Consider the following 20519-nt stretch of genomic DNA (forward strand, 5'->3'; position numbering starts at 1 on the left):
GGACATTTGGGATGCCCCACAGAGGGACTGCAAGGTTTAAAAACGGAAATAGGCTCTTTTAGAAGGAAGCAAGTTCCTTGTTGTGAGGCCTGCAAACAGGAGATGACTGACCACCTAGAAGGAATGCTATGGAGGTAAAAGCCTCAATGACCTATGACTCCGAGTCTATGACTCTGTTATAACCCAGAGAGAACAATGTCTTGAAGACTTACTTAATAATAAGAAAAAAATAGCTGAGAAAAAAAGTGCATGGGCTTGGGTATGGAATCCTGGCCCTGGCTCGTAGTATTATGTGACCTTGAACGAGTAAACCAACCTCTCTGAACCTTGGTTTCTTCATCTTTAAATGGAGGCTCTACCACTTATTTTGCATGGTAGTCATGGGGCCCAAATGATAAACTATGTAGAAAGCCTGGCTCACTTGGCGGGTTATGCTCCCTTTCTTTCCTCAGTCCACTGGAGCAGGACATCAGAAAGAGCCCCTTTCCTGCACCCATCCTGACCTTGAGCCCTAGGCCAGGTAACCAAAAAGACTTGTAGATTCTCTTTCCCTAAAGAGTGTTACCTTTATTGTTTGGGCTTGTGGTTGGGGCAAGGGTGAGATGGTTTCTGACTTGGAGCAAGGTCAGGATAGTGGCAAGTAGGAGGTTACCCCAAGTCACCCCGAAGATACCAGAGCTCACGGCAGAGGACCAAGAGACCCACTCCTACAGAATCACAGAATTTCAAACTGAAAAAGGGTCTTAGATCTGATATCGCTCCTCCTCTAGACTGGAAACTGAGGCCTGAGAGGTGGAGCAACTGGCTTGCTCAAGGTCACAAAGGCTGTGGCTGGAGGCAGAACTGGACTCCAAACCCGGGCTCCTGATAGCCGGTTGGGGGCTCACTTCACTATGCCAGCCAAGCTAGCTCTGGGAAACCCTCCAACTGGGAGATGAGGCTGATGCATGTGCCTGATAATTGAAACAGGAGGCGGGGGCCGCTGAGGGGCCAAGACAAAGTGAGCTATTGATTGTATCTGAATTGCAATTAAATTGATGGGCCAGGATAGCAGGTCCGGATGCCTGGCATCTTAATTAATCATCAGTGCTATCGATGGTGGCTGGGGACTGAGTGAGGGGGGCCGTGCTGCTGCTGGCCTCATCGATCTGCTTGTTTGAGTAAAGCACATTGATTTTGGTTCAGAGCGGTAACAATTTGGTTTTGAAATAATAAACACCAACTCTGTATCAAGACGTAGGGACAGATCGATGATTTATTTAGAGCAGGGCAGGGAGCTTGTTTCCTGGCTTGGCTGCTGAGGAAAAGTGACAGTGCCCATGGAGATGCCTCAAGGGGACCTGGCTATGGGTGGGTAAAACCCCGCCTGCTCTTTTAGCTAAGGTAAAAAGGGCAAGAACCTGGCAACTCATAACTTCTCAGGAAAATGAAACTCTGCTTGAGAGGCGTGAGCTGGGAAGCTGGTCTGCTTGGCTCAAATCTCACTCTGCTGCTCATGAGCTGTGTGACCTTGGGCAAGCTACTTAACTTCTCTGAGCCTCAGTCTCATCTGGGAATGATAATAGTACCTACATCTCATGAGGCTGTTTTGAGGATTAAATGAGTTAACGTGTATGATGAGTTTAAAATACCCTCTAGTATACCGTAAATGCTCTAAGAATGCTAACTACTATTACTATCACTCTCTCTGTCCCCAACTCTAGATGGGTCTATAAAAAGAGTTTGTCTGACCTTTCTGGAGAATTTTAAGTACTTCAGAAAGATTTAGCACCTCATTTCTCATTGGGGGGCTTTCCCAGTCACCTGCCTGCTCCTGGAGGTAGTTACCTCACTGGGCAGATGGCTCCATGAGGGCACTGGGTCTGCTGCAGTGGGCAGAGCTGACCCATCCAAACCAGGGAAGTAAAGCACGTTCATTTTGTGTGCTTCCCTCCAGGGAAGGGGAGAGCTGTGGGAAGAAGGCATGTGGGGTGGGAGGGCAGGGGGATGAAGAGTACTGGAATATGGAACGGAGGAGAGAGAGGGGGAAGTCAGCAGAGTGAAAAGAAACAGACTGGGCTGGGGAGACAAGAAGGGAGACCCCATGGAAGAGGTACCAGAGCAGAAAAGAGATCGAGGGCCAGTCCAGAGATAAGAGGGGGGCAGCATCCCTTTAACCCCATAGGCCCCATTTGGGAGGTGGGGAGGGGCAGGAGCAGTTCCAGAAAAGAGAAGGAGTTGAGTGGGAAGGAGGCCCCACCTTGGCGGTACATGCGCATGGCATCAAGTAGACGGGAGCCGCGGAGCTGGGCGCGGAGCAAGGGCACGTCCAGCTGTAGAAGCCCAGCCTCGCAGTGGTCTCCTGAAGGCAGGTCCAGCTCACTGCTGCTGCTGACTCGGCGGGAGGAGGCAGAACGGGGCTCCCCAGCCCAACCCTCTGCCACGGGCAGGAAGCAGTGCACGAAATGCAGCTTCGACTTCTTGATGGTGTCGATGAGAGCATCCTGCCAAAGGGCAAGGACGGCCTTCAGTGGACTCTGATGGTCTAGCTCATGTCCAGAAAAGCAGGGACTAGTGCTAGCATCTCCACTGCTTGCAGGATGGCAGGTATCCCACCATCGGACAGGACAACTCTGTCCTCACTAGGCCTGAGCGGCCACACTCAGGCAGCAGCAATGAAAACGGGACCCCATCAACAGTAATCAAGTCAGAGTGGGACACCGAGTGAGCACTGGGTGACCTGAGTGTGCCCAGAATGCCCAGGCTACCCAGCACGGGTAAGAAAGGATGCTGAGGCCTGGGCTAGCAAACTTACCACCTGCAGCTTAATCTGGATGCACAGTGACTTCTTCTTGACAGCTGCCATGCCTGTGGTGAAGGTCTTCCGCATGCTGGTGGCCCGGCGCAGCGCTAGCTGTGAGCCGCCCTCTAGGCCCGCAATGGAGCCTGACAGCACCGTGGCGCTGCCTGCCCGGCCCAGAAACAGGTTGCTGATGATTTTCCTGCCAGAGGCGGGAGGGTGAAGGAAAGAAAGAAGTCACATTCACAGAGCAGGAGAGGCCATTCCTTCTCCCAGCTCCTAGGGAACCAAACAAGCCCCGCACCACTGTAGCCAGGGGCCTAAGTTTCCTGGGCTGGCGCTACAGGTCCCATATCCTACAGAGAAACTGTAGAGAAATCTCCAAATAATGAGAAGAGAATACTGGGGTGGGCAGAAGCCGAGGGGTGGGCAGAAGCCGAGGGTTAGGCAGGATCAGACAGAGTGGGTGGTCTGCTCTTCATCACCAGGAAGGGCAAAGGTGGGGAAAGGGTTCCAAAGTGGCAGGAGAGAGCACAGATCAACATTTAACAGAAGATATAATCTACTATGATGTTCACTGGTCATTATCTGTCTCCCCCGACTAAAATGTAAACGCCACGTGGGCAGGATTTGTGTTTTATTCATTGTCACAGAGTAAGTATCCAATAATTATCTGTTGAATAAATTAATGGATGACAGGGCTTATATGAATGAGGTGTTTCTAAGGCTATTCCTGCCTTCCGTGAAGAATGTGGGAGCGTTAATCAAAACTATAAGTCCTTTCAACCATGTCTGTCCCCACCTCTACTCCTGGAGGCCACCCTATGCCCTCAGGGCCAACTAGCCTTGGCTGTTGCCACTTAGGAAGTGGAGGCTATCTACCCTGCTGGTGAGGGGGCCTCTGAGATGGGAGGAGACTCGAATATCCCTGGGGATGGAACATGGGCAGAGTGAGTGGTGTTCTTACTTCTGGGAGTCCTGTAGGAGCCGGGGGGCATTCTGCATGGCTGGGTTCTGCTTGGTGTAGCTCAACCAGCCAGCCACATTGTACTCTACCCAGTTGGTGCCATGGCTGTGGCCCAGGAGAAAATGGCGAGGTTTGCTGCTACGCAGGAGGGGGCTTTGGCCTGAGGGTAAGAGAAGCAAGGTTCAGGTCATCAGGGCACAGGCCCAAAAAAGCCCAGGGACTCAGTGAGCCCCTACACAGTGCCACCTGGACCCATATAAGTGGGTCCTCTGGAGAGGAAACAGAAGAGTTGCCCTCCAGGGGTGCCACCTACCTTTTTTGTCACCTTCCTGGGGACCATAGTAGGAGAAAAGGCGTTCCAGAAGGGCATCCTCAGTGGCCCCTGGTACCAGAGCTTCCTCTTCCAAAAGCCATAGCAGGCCCCTTGCCTCGTCAGTGCGGGCCAGTGAGCGGACCTATGGAGAAGCAAAGAAAACCCGCTGTGTCACATGGAGCTCTGGGAAAAAAGCTAGTGCCCTGTCCTCAACCACACACTATACAAACAGGCTGCACACACACACACACACACACACACACACGCTGCACACACACAAACTGCAGCTTCTGCCACTCACTGCTGACACCTTGTGGGACAAGTGGGCAGCAAGGAGAAAGAGGAGGTAAGAAAGAGATCAGAGAGAGAAGTCCATAGCAGAGTATGATTCCTAGGACTTGTGTTCAAAATAATCAAAGACTGAAGTCTTCTTACTAAGCCAAGCCCACACCCAGATGCTCACCTCCATCCTTGACCCCTTGCAGGTCACACAAGACTTGTGTGAGTCCCGTGTTGCCCTTACTCCCTGGGCATCACCTCCCAGGCAGATTAACCAAGATAAAGTCTGTGAGGCTCTCAGAGTAGTGCATGGCCCAAAGGAAGCTATCAATAAGTAACAGCTGAGGGATTAACCATGGTCCCCTGAGAGGGGAGCACCCAGAGAGGGCACAGAGCACTACAGGTGGGATCACTACAGAGTCATAAACTCAACTGTGAAAAATGTAAGACAGCTGACTTAATGGATGTGAAAGCCCAAATGGGCAGAACTGAGATGACTAAAGAGCAGTATCCCAATCTAAAGAAAACAGCCACCGTTCAGCTGTAGCCAACTGCTGTCCTGGAAGAATGTTGGCCTAGTGTTGATAAATCCTCCAGTTTTTCAAGAGAAGGTGGAAATATCGAATTCTTATTTCTAATACCCCATTAAATCCAAACAACCTAGGTCTGTGGCCACGTCTGGTCTGAAGGTGTCTTTTCTATGGAATTCCCCTCTTTTTGAGGCAAGAAGGACCGAGCCTTCCCCATACCCCGTCCTTGCCTGGCCTTTAGGGACTGGGGGACAAGAGTAGTAACAGAAGTGCCATTGCCCTCTCTTGGACCCCAGCTGCCTGTATCTCCTCCCCACAGCTGCCCAAGGGAGTCAGTGTGATTACCAGGAGGAAGGACAATATGGCCAATGACTGATGGACAACTAAGGTCCCAGAGTGGCTGGAGCTGCCAGCAGGAATGAGCAACAAAGCCAGTGGATAGTGAGTGGCAGGCTGGGCACTGAGGGGCTCCATCTCCAGAGGTGCAGCTACCCAGTGCTGAGACCCATCAGACAGGGAGAGCAAAGAAGGGAAAGGATTGCCAAGCCCCATCCGAACCCACTGTCTGACCCACTGCTGCTCCTAAGCCACATGGACCGACTTCCCCGTACCTCCTGGGAATGACAAAGGTGCTTCAGGGACGCTAGCACGGAGCCCAGGTGTCAGGGGGAAAAAAAATCCAGCTTCCCTGGGGAGATATGGAACTTGGGCAATTTAAGCATTTGTCCCAGGGGGACCCACACGTTCCATGGGGCCCCACCCCCTTGCCAGCCCAGCAGGGCCTCACCACAAGGAAAAAGGAGAGGGAGGCTGGGCTCAAAGCAGAGGAGGGAGATCAGCAGCTTAGCAGAGATGTCAGTTCTCTAGTAAAGTACCTTATGCAACTTCCCTAATTGAAGACAATCACTACATATCAAATGCTCATGAGGCCAGCCAGTCCCCAGGCAGCAAGGTGCCCAAGACACTAGTCCAAGGGTGACAAAACCCACCCCTAAGGGTGAAGGGCGAGGGGTCACACACGGCCCTCAGTGGGAGTCTGTAGCTGGGCACTGTTTCCCTGTTTGGGGCAGTACTGGCTCCTCACCCCACTCTGCTAGGCTGTAGGCTGCATCAGTCCTCTTCTTGGGGACAATGGGAAGGAATGACTACAACCTCTGGGTCCACCTAGGCCTTCACCTAGGAGACATCAGGGCTCCTGGCAGACATACCTGAGGCTCAGCCAGTCACAGGGCAGGGCCTGAGCCCTAGGTGGTATGAGATGAGGTACAGGTTCCTGTCTGGCTCAGACACCCAGTGGCTGAGGCTCCCCACTGAACCACAGTAGAAGAAAGTACCATCTTCCTGGCCAGACGGGCTGAGGGTTGAGGGGTAGCTCTAAAGTGCTCAATGTCTAGGCCTGATTGTTGGGCCCCACTCAACCCCCAGTGGCACCACTGGCAGCAGCTCACATGGGGCGCGGGGGTGGGGGGGTTGCTCTACTGAAGGAGAGGAATGGGAGAAGAGAAGGTCAGCCTAGGGCTTCGTTAGAATTCCTACCAGGGACTGATGGGAGGCTTGGTCCACAGAGGCCACAGAATCATCTGTGGCCGGCTCCAAGTCATCAAATGCCAGCTCGATGTTCTCCTAGGAAAGAAGGCAGAGTGGTAGTGAGCACAGGGCCACGTGTGGGGTGCAGCTCTATGAGCAGGCTAGGAGGGGACACTGGGGTAAGTCTGACTTCCCATCTCATGCAGGAACTTGCCACCAGCAGCCCGACTGACAAATGCTGACCACTTCCCAAGGCACCACACTGTATCTCTGGACAGCTAAAATTCTTCTAACCTCCTTTTATACTGAGCTAAAGTCGCATATTCCTGTTATTCATATCCACTGATAGGCTACGTGAAGAAAGCCTACTTTCACACACATCCTTGAAACAATTGAAGAAATCTGTCCTTTTCCTCCTGAATCTTCTCTCATCCCCGACAAATAACCTCCCCAGGATCAATGTCTCTCATCTCTATATGAGGTAGGATTTCCAGATCTCGACCCATCTGGGACCCCCTTTTATGAAGGGGTCCTTAATAATCAGTCGCCACCTTAACAATTCAGGAGACTGAGACAGGGAAGGCCGGGCCCCACACATGTGGAAGCAGGAGCTGCATGGTGGCAATTCACAGGGCCTAGGTGGTGTCTTGAAGGTGGGCAAAGAGGGGCTCCCTAGACCCTGAATACATCTAGCTTCTTGGGGAGGAAACTCTCCGCAGAGTGAGAATGAAGCCTGGGGCAAGAAAAGACACCTAGTCTAGAAAGCACAGGCAGACAGAAATGACAAGCTGGGAGGGAGCAGCCAGCAGGGAAGGTGGTTCCTTCCCTCATCCACAGATGCCCTCCCTGAGGGAGCCAAGGCCAGAGGGGAAGGAGGGGTGGCAGGCAGAGGCAAAGTCAGGTGCTACCTCCTTGTATCTTTCCAACTCCTGCACAAAGGTGCGCTCGTGGAAGAGCCTCTGAAGCCGGTCCTGGGCGTAGTTGTGGCACAGCTCCTCAAAGGAGGCTCCACGGGTTGACCCACCCTGCTCAGGGTTCTGGAAGCCCGGAGTGTCCACAATCATCATAGAGCAGAGTGAATGCTGGCTGGACTTGAGAGCCCTTCACAGGGAGAACCTGGGTCAGAGCTGGTTAGGGCAGTACCACCGCTGGTCTGCCCCTGGTGCCCAGGCAGCCCGCCCTGCCCCAAACCAAGTCTCCATTCCTGTGCAGGTGCCCAGGACTCTGGGTGTGCCTCTCTTGGCCTACAAGGACAGTGAGCCCTCTGCTGGCGGAGGATGGCTCTGCCTCAGCAATCGCACAAGCTCAGAGGCATCAACTCCACCTTACTCAAGGCAGGAAGCCAGAGAGCTCCTGAGCCCTCCTGACCGGCACTCACTCACCTGTTCACCAGAGAGACAATAAGGGTGAAGAGCTCGCTGTAGAGGCCAGATGCCATGCCCTCCAGGCACTCCAGTGCACTTAGTTTGGGGCCTGTGGGGCAAGAGGATCAGCTCTATCTCCTGCTCCCTGGGATCCCCACCAGGGTATGCTCCCCACCTACCAAGGGCCAAGTCAGCAGGGGCCTTGGGTCTAAGTGTTTTCCCCTGATCTGAGCTCTTCATGCCAGCAGTCTCCTCACAGCAGAGACAGCAATGAGCCCTGGATGAGGCCTCCCAATCACATCCGCCAGCCCAGGGTACCTGTGCCATCTCCCAGGCTGCTCTCCTCAGGGCCCTGGCGGAAAGAGGTGGAGCGCTGCAGGGTGCCACCCTTGTGCTGGTGCTTGAAGATGGCCGAGGAGAGCTCCTCCAGGGTGCAGCCCAACAGGTATGCGGCCTTCTGGGCCCACTCATGGCGGGCAAACTGCTTGCGGCCAGCTATGGGGTAGAAAAAAGGATCTGGCATCTTGGATCTTCCTCCTTAGGCCATGTGATGACCACTGTGCCCTTTGGCTCCCCATTCCCACAGAACTGGGGAGTAGGTATTTGCCAGAGAAAAAACCAGCCCTGATGACACTAGAGGGTTCAAGTAAAACAAGGCCAGCCAGCAGCTGCCAGGGTTTCCTGTGTCCCTTTTGGGGTAGAGAGGATGAGCAAGTCCTAAAAAAAGGAGGTAACTCCTCACAGCTGCCACGAGAGGGTACACAGCTGCAAACACCCTTTTAGAGGGCTTGGCTCCAGGAGTGCCAACTCTGGGAAATTGAGTCAGAGGATGAATGAGCCAGCCCACCTTCAATGAGCATGAGAGCCACCTGTGCCTTGGGGGACACATCATGAGAAACACAGTGCCTTCCCCTTCTGTGAATTCATTAGGATCCTCCCTCTTACTTCCAGGCATCTGCTAGGAGAGACCACAAACACCCACCCATGGCCCAACAGTGGGGATATGAAAAAGCCTCAGAGGAAAGGGAGCAGCCCACGCAGACAGACGTGTTTCAGCCAACATGTGTCTAATCACGGCAATTAGAGAAAGCTAACAAGAAACAAGGTTTTACCTTCAGCAGCTTCTGTAAGGCAAAGGACCAGCATGCAGCATGCAAAGAAAAACAGCATGTTACCAAATAGTCATCAACTGAGCCCTCCAGGCCCACGAGAAGGGACCGCAGAGGGTGGGGATTTGTGAGGATGAGCAGGCAGGAAAATAACCATATTCAGACTCAGAAACACAAACACACACACACAATCTCAAAGGAGTATGTTTATGAATATAATCACACTGACACACATACACAAAGAAAGACCTAAAAGACATTCTCATACACACATAAACACACACACTGGAAAATACTGGAAGCTCTGAGGGAGTAATGCACCCTGCTCAAAAAGGTCCATGTGCCGACACACCCAGAGCTCTCCGCCTGCCATCAGCACTGAGTAGGGTTATAGGAAACCTGGGTTTATCATCTTAAGAGTGAAAGAACTTCCTCAAGACACAGTGATATGCCCACCCTCCTGCCTACCTACATAGTCTGGAGACTTCTTTAACTCAGAGCCTACTTCCTTTCTGGTAGGGATGCTATCTTCTGAGATCATAAGGAGCCTAAAACCCAGGTGCCTATTCCTCCATGCACCCACTCACCCGCCCACCAGTGCTTTCTCATTCCTACTGAGAAGCGTGGGGCTCTTCACATCTCAAGGAAGATGAAGCCAAAACCCCAGGTGCTGTTCACAGGCAGCACCTCTTTTCCTAAACTGGAGAAGAGGTGAAGAGGTGGGCAGAGTGCCCACCCATGAATGTAATCTCAGAGGAAAGCAGCAGTGTATTCCAAGCCAGACCAAGCTCTAGCCATTCACAAGCCCCCAAGCACAAGTGCTGAAGCTGCGACTCATTTGTTTCCACGGTGCCTGCTGCCCCCTAGTGGTTTCCACCCTGACATGCAAGAGGAAGAGACACCTGCTACCAAACCAGTGGAGAGAAAGGAAGACTCAGGGAAAACTGGCCTCAGGAAGCCCTGGGAAGCAAGCCCACCCTACCCCACCTAAGCCCCATGGAGGGCATCCTGAGAGGTTCCAGGATCTGGAAGCAAAACAGATAGAAGCAGCTATTTTGGGGACTCCGAGAAGTCCCACAGCAGGTGCCCTCTCCACCCTCAACCCTGGGGCTTCTCCCAGGCCAGTGCCCTTCATTATGACAGAACAAGCCTAGCCCCCAGAGAGAGCCCAGGGTAAACACCAAGATGGGGCCACGTGGCCCCTGCACCCCAGGGAGGGGCCAATGTCAGTTACCCGCTTGCTCCTCGGGGTCCTCTGTCAGAAAGGGAACAAGAAGGAGAGTTAATCCAGGGGGGGCTGCTCTGAGTTGGGGCCCTTCTCTTCACTTCAGTCTCTAAGCCCTTAAAGCCCCCACCCCGATTTCACAGTGCTCTCAGTCACTGCCACCTAAGTCCAGCCCTCAGGCCATCATTGGCAGAGATGCTTCTCTGGGTGTTGGGGGCTTTCTGCTTTGATATCAGGGGCTGGGAAGAAGCGCAGCAAAAGAGGGATGTCTGGTAATAGATGAGCCTGTGCTGGGTGAGGATAAACTGGGAATGGGAAGGTCCCCACAAGGTCTCCTAGGCGACAAGCCTGGCTGATGGGACCCATTGCAGGTTACCTTTGGTGGCTCCTGCAGCGCCCAGGTGGTAGATGGCAGCCAGGATGAGCCAGCAGGCTTTCTGTTCATCGGGGGAGATGCCCAGCACTTTCATGGCCGTCTGCAGCTTACTGAACTGCTGAGCTGCCTTCTGCTTCTCCTCAGGCTGCAGGAACAAATGGGCACATGGGCACTGGATCTCAGAGGGGCCCTATGCCTCCCACCTTCACCCCCTCAACCCCCCGCCCAGCATACTCCCCTGGTGCTGGGCCCCTAGGGAGGGCAAGGCTATGGTAGAGCCGCTCGGCTGGAGCTGGGCTCCTGCTATTCCCCCGGGGCACTCCAGGCCATCTGAGGGTTTTCCAATCCCCAAGACCCAGGGCTGCCAACCTGGTCCCTCACCTTGGCCAGTGGCACAATTCCAAACACACTGTTCTCTGCCAAGTGGTTCAAGTGGAGCTCTGTCCTAGGGGTACAAATGAGGCATCAGCACAGTGCTTGGTCCCTACGCTAAGGCCACCTCCCTACCAGGGTGGAGAGAGACAAACTTAGCTTCCAGACTCTGAGTTCTGTCTGCCCATCATGCCCTACTGTCAAGCAGCTGCTCCTGCCTTTCTTAATTGGCCTGGATATCTGGTCAGAGCACCAGACTCCCTAAGACGGATCACCAGAGATGCCCTGGTGAGCGTCCCGCCAGACACCTTGAAGGGAGCAGGGAACCTGCCTGAAAGGCGAGTCGAGCCAGGACAGAGACCACGCCCTCAGTTACAAGAAGACATAAGGAGGAAAATGCCATGGGGCTGCTTGCTCACCCTTATCATTTATCCTCTCAGTGATCGCAGACAGCAAGTCGCAAGGTGCAAAGGGAGGAGCCTGGCAGAGGAGCCAACATGGGGGCATGGAGGGCCAGCTTGGAGGGCACTGAAAAAGGGTTGGGCTTTTGGCCCCAGTGTAGACTTAAATACCATCTCAGCCCCATACTAGCTGTGGGATTGCAGACAAGTCCCTGACCACCTGCATGTCAGCGTGCTTTCCTCTCCAGACCTACCTTGGTGGGTAGCAGAGACCCCAGGTAGGCCCTGGGAAAACTGAGGGGCCAGTTGTGCCCCTCATACGTAGCCAGACCCCTGTGCCTGGGGCCAGGGAGTTCCTGCTGGGCAGGGCCTAGGGCTCATTCATCTTGCCATCCCTAGGACCTAGCTCAGAGCCTAACATGTATCAGGCACACAATACACAGTACAGAATGCAATTGAGTGGCAAAGTCCAGGAGATTTCAGAGGGCTGGAGTCCAAAGCACTCTCCCTGTTCCCTCTGTCCCATCTCACCTGAGGGTGCCATCCGCACAGGCCAGCAGGTAGTAGAAGACATTGAATGTAGCCTCATTAGCCGGGCGTCGAGCCACACGCAGCTTCTCCAGAAGCATCGTCTGTGGCACAGCATGGAGGGTATGGGCAAGGAGGGCAGTGCCAGGTCAAGCTTCTCCCACCCCATAGAAGAAAGAATTGGGCACATGGGAACAAGCGGCTGCTTGTTATTCTCCGGGTGCTCAACCAGAGGCCAGATCACCTCAGGGACAAACTCAGGCAGAGACCAGAGCCACAAGGAAGAAGACAGGCCCAGATCATGGAGGGACCCCTGCTGCCTTGCCTAGTCCCCAGGAACAGCTTTCACAGGGAGCTGAACACTTTGTGGTGAGAGATTTCATTTAGGATGGAAGGGAGTCAGACTTGGTTAGGCCTTACTTTACTGACAAGCCAGTCCTCCCCAGGTGAAACCTGCCTGACAGAAGCCCCCGAGCACAGGGCCAGGGCTTGGGCAGAATTAGGCAAGAAGCTGAACCATGCTCCACCCAGGGCAGGAGGCACAGGAAGCAGAATGGTGAGGGCTCAGGCAGAGCAGGCCAGCCATGCCAGTGCCAGGGGCAGAATCCCAGAAAAACGAGGCACAGGAGAGAGCCTGATTTCTGAGACATGAAATCAGGTAGCCAATCTCCTACTACCCCGAGTGTCTCCTCACCTGAATGGAGGCTGAGGCCACCTGGCCAGCTTGGTCAAAGTCTAAGGAGAGGATCTGAGAGAAGCGGGTGGCATTGCTGTTCATGATGGTGGGGCTGTTCCCAAAGGCTTCCAGGAGCGTGTATAGAGCCTGCCACTTCTCTGCTGCAGAAGACAGGCCCAGGGGCCATCAAGAAAGCCAAAGAGAAAAGAGCTGGCACCTAGGAGAAGCCTCCATCCCCACGCCCCTCTCCCCAGCCCATTCTCAATTTCTCAGTTGTCCCTGCCTCACCAGAAAACACCTTGTTCCCGCTGGTGCCTGCGATGGTGGCCAGGTATTGTACCAGATGCTGGCAGCTGGTGGTCTTGCCACTGCCACTACTGCCCAGGAGGACGATGGACTGGTCCTGACGGCTCATCAGCATCGCCCTGTATGCAGTCTGGGCCACGGCGTAGATGTGGGGTGCCACGTCTTCTCGCCGACACCCCTTGAACATGTGCATCACCTTGGGCGGGAAAGGGATTGGGGGGAAGGGGTAGGCTCTTAGCTGGTCCCACTCAAATACCCCTTACCCCAAAGGTCTACATCTTTCTGAGCCTTTCACTCCAGGGTAGCAGAGGGATTCTGAGGCTAAGGCCGTGTATGAAAATGCAGATACCAGCCAAGCCCTAGCCTGTGTTAGAGATTGGGGGAGGGCCTTCTGTCAACACCCTTTGAGATGACTCCTCTCCCCAAGGTCAGCTGTGAGACTACAGGAGCCCAGTGGAATGCCAAGGGGAAGGGGCAGAGCCAGAAAAGATAGGGTACATGGTGGGTGGATCCATGTGACAACATGGTGGCCTGGGGGGCATCGCACCTTCTCGGAGTACACGGCAGGAGCCCCACGGGGGCTGAGGACGAGCAGGCTGGGGCCAGCATATGTGTGCAGCAGGCTAGCGCCATAGCGCTGGCGCAGTGTGTGCAAGACGCTCGACTCATTGAGGTACACCAGGGAGGCCAGATCTTCTAGACGGTCGCAGGAAGGAGCATTAGCCTGTGACAGCACAGGCAGGAGAGCACTGAAGAAGCAGAACCTGTGTGCACTGCCAGTGGACAAGCCTGCCCTGCCCAGCCCACCTCCTGTGCCCTCTACCAGCCTCCTGCCAACCTTCTCTACGTCATCCTCGTCGACGTCCAGGATGGTTCCATCATGGTCTAGCTTCACACGCACCTTCCCCTCGGGCAAGCTGAGCTCCTGGGATTTGAGCTGACTGGCTGCAGAGTAGGGCAGATAGTCAGACATGGGCCCAGGAAGGCTCTCCCACCCTTGTTGGGCTCTTCACAGTCTGGCCTCCTCTCCACTGTATCACTGACCTCTCCTTGCTCACCACGCAGCCTTCGTCAGACCCAGAAGGCACAGCAGCACTGACACCTGAGAGGCCCAGGCATCTGCCCCTGGATCTCCCAAAACTCACCCAGCGAGAAGCCATCCTTATGGACCAGCCACACCTTCTCTGTCTCATGCCAGGCCTCTTCAGCTGCAATCTGTTCTTCTGACTTCACCTATCAGAGGGAGGGGAAGAATAGATAGTCAGAAGCTGTTCTGGAAAACAGAGACAAGGACAGTAGAAAAGAGGAGACATGCGAAGGGAAGGGCTTCCAGATGAGCCACGGGGCGAGGGGAACAGTTGAGTGGCAGACACGGAACAGGTGTCCTCAGAGGTGTCAGAGGAAAAAGGTGGGGAAGCCAGGAGGTAGTGGTAATCCTGAGGAGTCTTGAGGACAAGGACAGAGCTAGGGGCCATGCCAACCCTGAGCATCTGGAAGAACAGGGACACAGTGAGCATGTACCCAGGAGAGAGCAGATCTCAGGAAGGCAAATCAGCAGGGTCTACCTTCAGCTGCCTTCTCTCCGACCTCCCTGTGAAGCCCGTAGGATTAGCTACTGTGACCTTCTAGTCCTAGCTTCTCCCCCACCCTGACAGGCCCTCCTTCACCAAGCTTTCATTTGCAGTGCAAATGAAAAGTGGGGCCTGAGTCCTGGCCCCGGCCTGGTCTTCCTCTCCAGAGGATGCTCTCCTGGGTGGGGGGCAGCACCCAGATGCACATGCCAGCCTCCCTGCTCCTCCTCCTCACAGGGTAGCAGGTGCACAGACCTATGTGGACATGCTAAGCCCATACAAGGGCATGAAGGAGCATGGCTGGAAAGATATGAGGGAGGCAGGGAGGGACAGCACTGTTCTGCTAAACACAGAAAGAGACTTGTGTGCCACATGGATGGGCACTGGAACAAGTACAGAGGAACTGGGAGACCCCAGAGGCCCCAGGTGGTCACCAGTCAGAAAGAAACATTCACAGGCACTGTCAGGGTGTGGGACTGCCAAACCTGGCGCCCCCCGAGGGACCTGAGCTGGGCAGAAACGGCGTCCGAGGATGCTGGGCAAATAGGAGACAGACAGTTCAGACTCCTTTTGTTGTGCGTGAGTGAAAGGGTTGCAGGGTCATCCAGTAGCTCTGATGCCCCATGGCATGGAGCAGCCATCAGGCTGGCCCTGCCCGCCCCCACCCTCACGAGACCTGGGTCGTATACACTGCTTTGTGACACTGACCCCTGGTGGAGGACTGGAAAGGACAAAAAAACATAGCAAGAGGAAACATTTTCTTTGTCACAATTCTTAGAGCTGCAAGAGATCTAGGTTCTACTTCCAGATTGGATTCTGATTTTAGAGAACTCTCTCCCTCGCTGACTGCCCTTCCCAGCAACAGGGTGGGAAAGCTGGACTACACCCGTGGCCCCCAAACTCCAGCAATCATGAACAGTGATACTACCCTTCAAATTGGAGGATCACTATGGGGCGTCAATATTTTAAACTGTTAAGTGAAAACATTAAAAAAAAAAAAAAGGTTAGTACATTTGAAAAATATATTTGAAAAAATGCAACTTTATAAAACAAAACTACGTGTTCTTTTAGAAATTACATGAGATAAGTAAAACCTTTGTCTTAAAAATTGGTACGTTCAAGAATTTGGAGCCTGGTACATAAGGTGACACCAAAGCGTCACAGCCTATAATTCGTTTAGAGCTTATCTGAAGGTGGGTTTCCCACCTTGGTCCTCAGGTGGAGACAGAAAATGCTACATCTTCATGCTTGAGATGGGGTGGTAGGGATTCAGCCTTTTCAGCTTTCTCTACCCAGAGTGAGCAGAATTGAAGCACCTAGCAACTAAAACTGGTCAGGCCCCTGGGCTTCAGTGGCTAAGAGCCACAGAGGTCAAACTCCTGTGGTGACGCTCGGTCTAGGCATTCCCCAGGGGCCTGACACAGAGCTGCCGCAACTCAAACTCCTGTCACCGCTCCCCCCAAGGATCTCCCCAGATACCAGGTGGGAGTAGGAAGGGAGAAGAGGCCTTACACTCCAACACGAGGCCCGAGCACAGACACCAGCCCAGGTACAAGCTGGGGGTGGCAGGTGGTCACCGGAAGAAGTGGAGGGCTCCTGAGCGGGGCAGGAGCACCCTACCTGGCTGTGGGCAGGAGAAGCGGCCTCAGGGTCCAGCTACCAGCAGCAAGCAAATTAGAGAGAGAGAGAGAGAGAAGAACAGGGGTGAAGACAAGTAGACAATCAGCATGTCCCGTTCGGCAAGCACCCTGGGCCAAGCAGGTGGGCACTCTCAGGCTGCCCAAGGTACAAGGTGGAGATGGGAGTCGCTTAGCACCAGGAGGGGGATTGCTAGCCTAGGCAGGTGAATTGTGCTCTGTTAAGAATAGGCCAGACAAGGAAGAAAAGGTGAAGAGACACTTGTTACCATCAGACTTCTCAGAGAAGATACTCTGGTAAATCATTCCCCATGGCCTGGGCAGGAGTGTGCCATTCCGCCTCTGGCCCCAGTCTCTCTTAGGCTGGCCATCTAGTCCATTCTGAATTAGGCTTCTCTTCTGTGTGCCACCAGGCCAGGCCACCTCACCATACCCAGGTCTTGGGTCCCCCAGAAGCCTCTGGCCTTACCCAGGGCATTTTCCATCCTAGCTCCCCTACAGCCAACAGATCCAAACACAGGGCTCAGCCTGGCCTCCAAACACACACCCAAGGATGCCATTCCCACTGCCAAGGACTGCCCTTCAGAGATGTCATCCCTGCACCTCTCATAGAACAAGACCACCAGCAGCCCCAAGTCCAGGACGCCTTCCTCGAACCCCCACTGCATCCCTGCACCATTCTCAGGCAGACTCACTACCCCATGGCAAGTGGAGGCATCATCCCATATGGGTCCATATGACTACTGCCCAAGTAACAAGGCACAGTGCTGCTAGCCTTGACCTCTCTGTCTCTGTCTGGTCACTTAAAGGCCTTTCTGGAGGGGAAGTGGAGTCAGCCAGGCCTTTGACCTTGCTTGTCAGAAATGGACAAGGAGTTAACAGGCACCTGGGTCTAGAGAGTCATGGCATCCAAAATGGGAATGTCAGCTCCCTGCCTCGACACCTACCAGACTCTGGCATCAAGACATATTCTCCAGGGCAGGAGAACAGGGCTGGGGAAGCGGGCTGGATACCCAGCCAAGAGGGACCCCTCCCCCAGGCACGCGGCTCTGGGCTCCCTGAAGGAACAGGCCTCTCTGTGCTCAACTCCTCTGCAGAGCCCTTCTTTCTTTTCTTGAAGTGGGAAGACCACTGTGAGGGCCCCCAAGCCACCATGGAGCACTCTTCCATAGGCAGGTGCTCCTTCCTAAACACACAGACACACACAGTCTGGCCGCCAGCCTCAGGAAAGAGGAGTGCCAGGGACAGGGGAACCACACGCGAGAGGTGGCATTACAGGAGCTGTGAAGATCCTCTCAAGCCGCTGGTGGGCCTCCTCTGCGGGGGTCAGCTGGACCTCGGTGGCAGCTTCTGCCTGGAGGTTAAATCACTATTAGTTATGGCCAGGGAAGTGATGGGGGCACAGCATGCCAAGCTTCTGGCCTAGGAAGCCACTAGGACCCAGCAGGTAAGTGAAGTAGGGTCAGGGAGGCAAGCCAGGCACCAATTTGAGTTTTTAAACTACCAGATGAGAAAAAAGAATAGCTGTTTGAGAGTTCTGGGGTTAGTTCTTCCCACCGTCCTAACCATTCAGCACCAGGACAGTCCTATTCTCCTACACACCCTCTGGCCCTTGCCATCAGCCCAAGTGACAGTGGCTGAACTCCAAGTCAGAGCTCTTCTCAGCACCCCCAACGCCAGCCTACTGAGAGGTGGGGGGACAGGGAGCTGGAGGGAGGGCAGCTGGCCTAGAACAGACACATGATACGCTCAGCTCCTCAGAGGTTCTTCTCAGAGACTGATGGTTTGCTTCATGCCCTGCCCATCAGGCCAGAGATACCCCTGCCAATGCCTGTTTGCCAGAAGGTCACCTCCCTGATTCAGAGTGGGCCAAGAGGGGTGGGGAAAGCCACAGCTTGCTCCTCTCTAGGTTTCTCAAAGCCCAAGAAGAATGGAATGGGAGCATGGCAGGTTCTGGAGCCTTAGGAATCCCAGGAGGGCCTCTAGGGCTGGGAGACAGGACAAGCCTTAGGCTGTTGTGCTCTGCCCCTCACTCCCTGCCCCTCCCCTTCTTGCCAGAAGGAGCAAGCAAGAGCACAGAGAAGCAGTGGTGAAACCTGATGTGCCCCTCCACACACCCATACCCACCCCCACCCCACAGGCCCTCAGAAGGGTCTCCAAAATGGGAAAGCTTAAAGAGAACTGTCCCCAATCCAAGGACCAGCCAAGCAGGCATCATCTTCCAATGGAAGGGGCTAGACTAATCGTCCTTGGGCCTTCCCTCTGCCTCTCAATCTCCTGTCCCACACGGAGGACACTTTATGGACAGACAGGGCCCCAGATCCAAAGGGAGCCCACTGTGTCCATTAGCCACCCAGGCACAGGGTTTCTCAAGAGTTCTGCTGCCAGAGGGGACTGCTGACAGGCCTAAGGAAGGTAGTGATGACAATGATGATATTAATAACTACTGTTATTAGCACCGTTATGATGCTGCCATTTATGGAGCACTCTCCACACCAGGGACTGGCCTGGGAGCATTCACTACCTCAATCATTTCTAACCTTCACAGAAACACTTCAAAGCAGATATCATCTCTTATTTGCAATTCCAAAATCAAAAAGGCCCCCCCAAACAAACAATTTTTCTTAACTATTTTGGTGGCGAAACCTGTTTATATTCTATCCTCCTGCAGCGTGAACATTCATAGGGTTTATTAAATATTAATGGGTTTGGTTACGGATTGCTGCTCATTATATACACTGTATGATATCCTAAAATACAAAAATAACTAATTTCCAAAATAGTTCTGGCCCTAAGGGCTTCAGAGAAGGGACGTAGACCTGTGTCGTCCCCACCTGACAGATGAAGGCTTAGAGACGGGACCTTGCTGAGATCCTGCATGGGATGAGTGGCTGGGATGTGAACGTATACAGGCCACTTGACTTCAGGAGTTCTGTCTTCCTACCCTAGAACTGATCTGCTAGCGTACTGGTCCTCGACTTGGGGTCTGGAGCCTTGAACTGACCCCATGTAGCTGGGTACCAGGCCCCAACTCCCACAGAACAGCAGCATGCTGGTTAGCAGGTCCTATCCCTAAGCCCAGGCCACCATGAACTCTGGCATTCAGTCCAGGAAAGCCATGCAGCTCTGCCATCGGCAATGGTCTGGGCCCAGCCTCTCAGTCATGCGGGGCTGTGGAGACATGGGAAAGCTAGTTGTGAGGGTGCCTGGCCCTTAAGCGAGGATGGGGAACAGCGTGAGAGGTTAGTGACACACTCGGGTACCTCCTGCTGCACGTCAGGGGCTGGTGACTTGGACTGCTGCAATCCAGTGAGGTTCAACTTCGGACCAGCAGAGCCTGGGTCAGCCAGCTCTTCCGGCGGGGCTAGGGAACACTGCTCCTCTGGGGTTCCAGGCTTGGTGGGGGAGACTGGCTTGGCTGAGGAGTCCACCACCTCTGGGAAGCCTGGTTTTCCCGAGGAGCCTGGCTCCTGGCTAGAGGGCTTCTCCCCTTTCCCAGGAGACTGCCTGCTGCGGGGCTTGTGATCCTTGCCCCTGCCCCGAGACATCAGGCTCCGCAGGCCCACAGAGAGCTCATCCTTGGCTGCCTCCTTCTTTGCTTCCGGCTTAGGTGGAGGAGGGGGAGGTGGTGGAGGCGGTGGCTTGGGACCAGAGGCTGCCTTTTCTCCCCTCTTGCCTCGAGCTGGGTGCTCAGGGGATTTGACTCCTCTGCTCAGAGTCTCCCTGGTGCTTCCAGGCTCCTCACCAGGCATCACCCTGCTCACCACCTTCCTCACTGCATTTGCCACTTTTTTCCGGGATAGGCCCGGGGTTTCCTCACTCGAGGCTTCTGCTGAGGCAGCCCCCAGGCCATTCATGGCAAGTGTGGGTGCAGGGCTCTTGGTTTCTGTAGATTCAGAGTTGGTGGGAGGCTGAGGACTCCTAGATGGGCCACTGCTGTCCTTTGAGCTGCCCTCTAGCTACAGTCACAGATACAGGTAGATATTAGCATCAGCCGCTGCGTCCCTACCCACCCCATGAGTAAGAAGTAAGAAGTGTGACGTCATGTCTAGCCCTGGAACAGACCATCCATTCATGCACCAAATAACATAGCTCCAAGAGGCTTTCCATCATACAGACAGGACAACTGCATCTAAGAGTGTGGCTTCTCCCATAAAGCACAAGCAGGTTCTGCTGTTACCTGCTGTTTATCTCCAGGCTTAGCATGGATCTGTGAGATGCCAGCACAGAGGGCCTGGAGACCATGAGGTGCCTCAGACTTACTGGCTTTCTGTCAGGGCAGCAACAAAGCCCGAGTCCAGACGAGCCCACTCTCTCACAGCCCAAGCACAGCAGAGATGCAACATGGAGAGGTCAAACAACCAAATCCGATCATTAATCCTAGGCCTCACTCCAGGGCTTCCTGGCTTTGTGGTCCCTTCTATCACTTGATCTTCTGGGCAGCCAGACCTGAGCCTACTCATCCTGACAAGAACAGAATGGCCCCTTCCCTTCTTCTTCTCACTTTCCTCCTGTCCCCTCTAACTGCAGATGAAGACAATAGTAACCGCTAACACTTA

The 20519-nt window shown here is 54.1% G+C and overlaps 1 protein-coding gene across 16 annotated transcripts in view; it reads right to left on the reverse strand.

Annotated features, from left to right (window-relative positions):
- MYO18A (myosin XVIIIA) overlaps positions 1-20519 on the reverse strand; it is a 91129-nt gene that overhangs the window by 32027 nt on the left and 38583 nt on the right. For 11 of the 16 annotated variants that reach the window (XR_005658055.1, XM_039886162.1, XM_039886158.1 and 8 more), the window contains 18 exons: positions 13898-13985; positions 13591-13697; positions 13300-13476; positions 12735-12948; positions 12465-12607; positions 11774-11874; positions 10851-10914; positions 10470-10614; positions 10103-10123; positions 8872-8883; positions 8078-8254; positions 7778-7868; positions 7304-7496; positions 6405-6491; positions 4060-4201; positions 3747-3906; positions 2795-2981; positions 2240-2483 (listed from right to left, as the gene is read on the reverse strand). Coding sequence is in view for 15 of the 16 variants with exons in the window: in XM_039886162.1 (XP_039742096.1) it covers positions 2240-2483; positions 2795-2981; positions 3747-3906; positions 4060-4201; positions 6405-6491; positions 7304-7496; positions 7778-7868; positions 8078-8254; positions 8872-8883; positions 10103-10123; positions 10470-10614; positions 10851-10914; positions 11774-11874; positions 12465-12607; positions 12735-12948; positions 13300-13476; positions 13591-13697; positions 13898-13985 (2353 nt within the window). In the remaining variant the exon portion in view is untranslated. Of the gene's footprint in view, positions 1-2239; positions 2484-2794; positions 2982-3746; positions 3907-4059; positions 4202-6404; positions 6492-7303; positions 7497-7777; positions 7869-8077; positions 8255-8871; positions 8884-10102; positions 10124-10469; positions 10615-10850; positions 10915-11773; positions 11875-12464; positions 12608-12734; positions 12949-13299; positions 13477-13590; positions 13698-13897; positions 13986-15943; positions 15975-20519 lie in introns of those variants that run through there. The other 5 variants (XM_039886163.1, XM_039886160.1, XM_039886171.1 and 2 more) reach the window with 4 other exon arrangements.

Source organism: Pteropus medius, unplaced genomic scaffold (assembly GCF_902729225.1).
Source record: "Pteropus medius unplaced genomic scaffold, Ma_sr-lr_union100, whole genome shotgun sequence".
Classification (NCBI taxonomy): Eukaryota; Metazoa; Chordata; class Mammalia; order Chiroptera; family Pteropodidae; genus Pteropus; species Pteropus medius.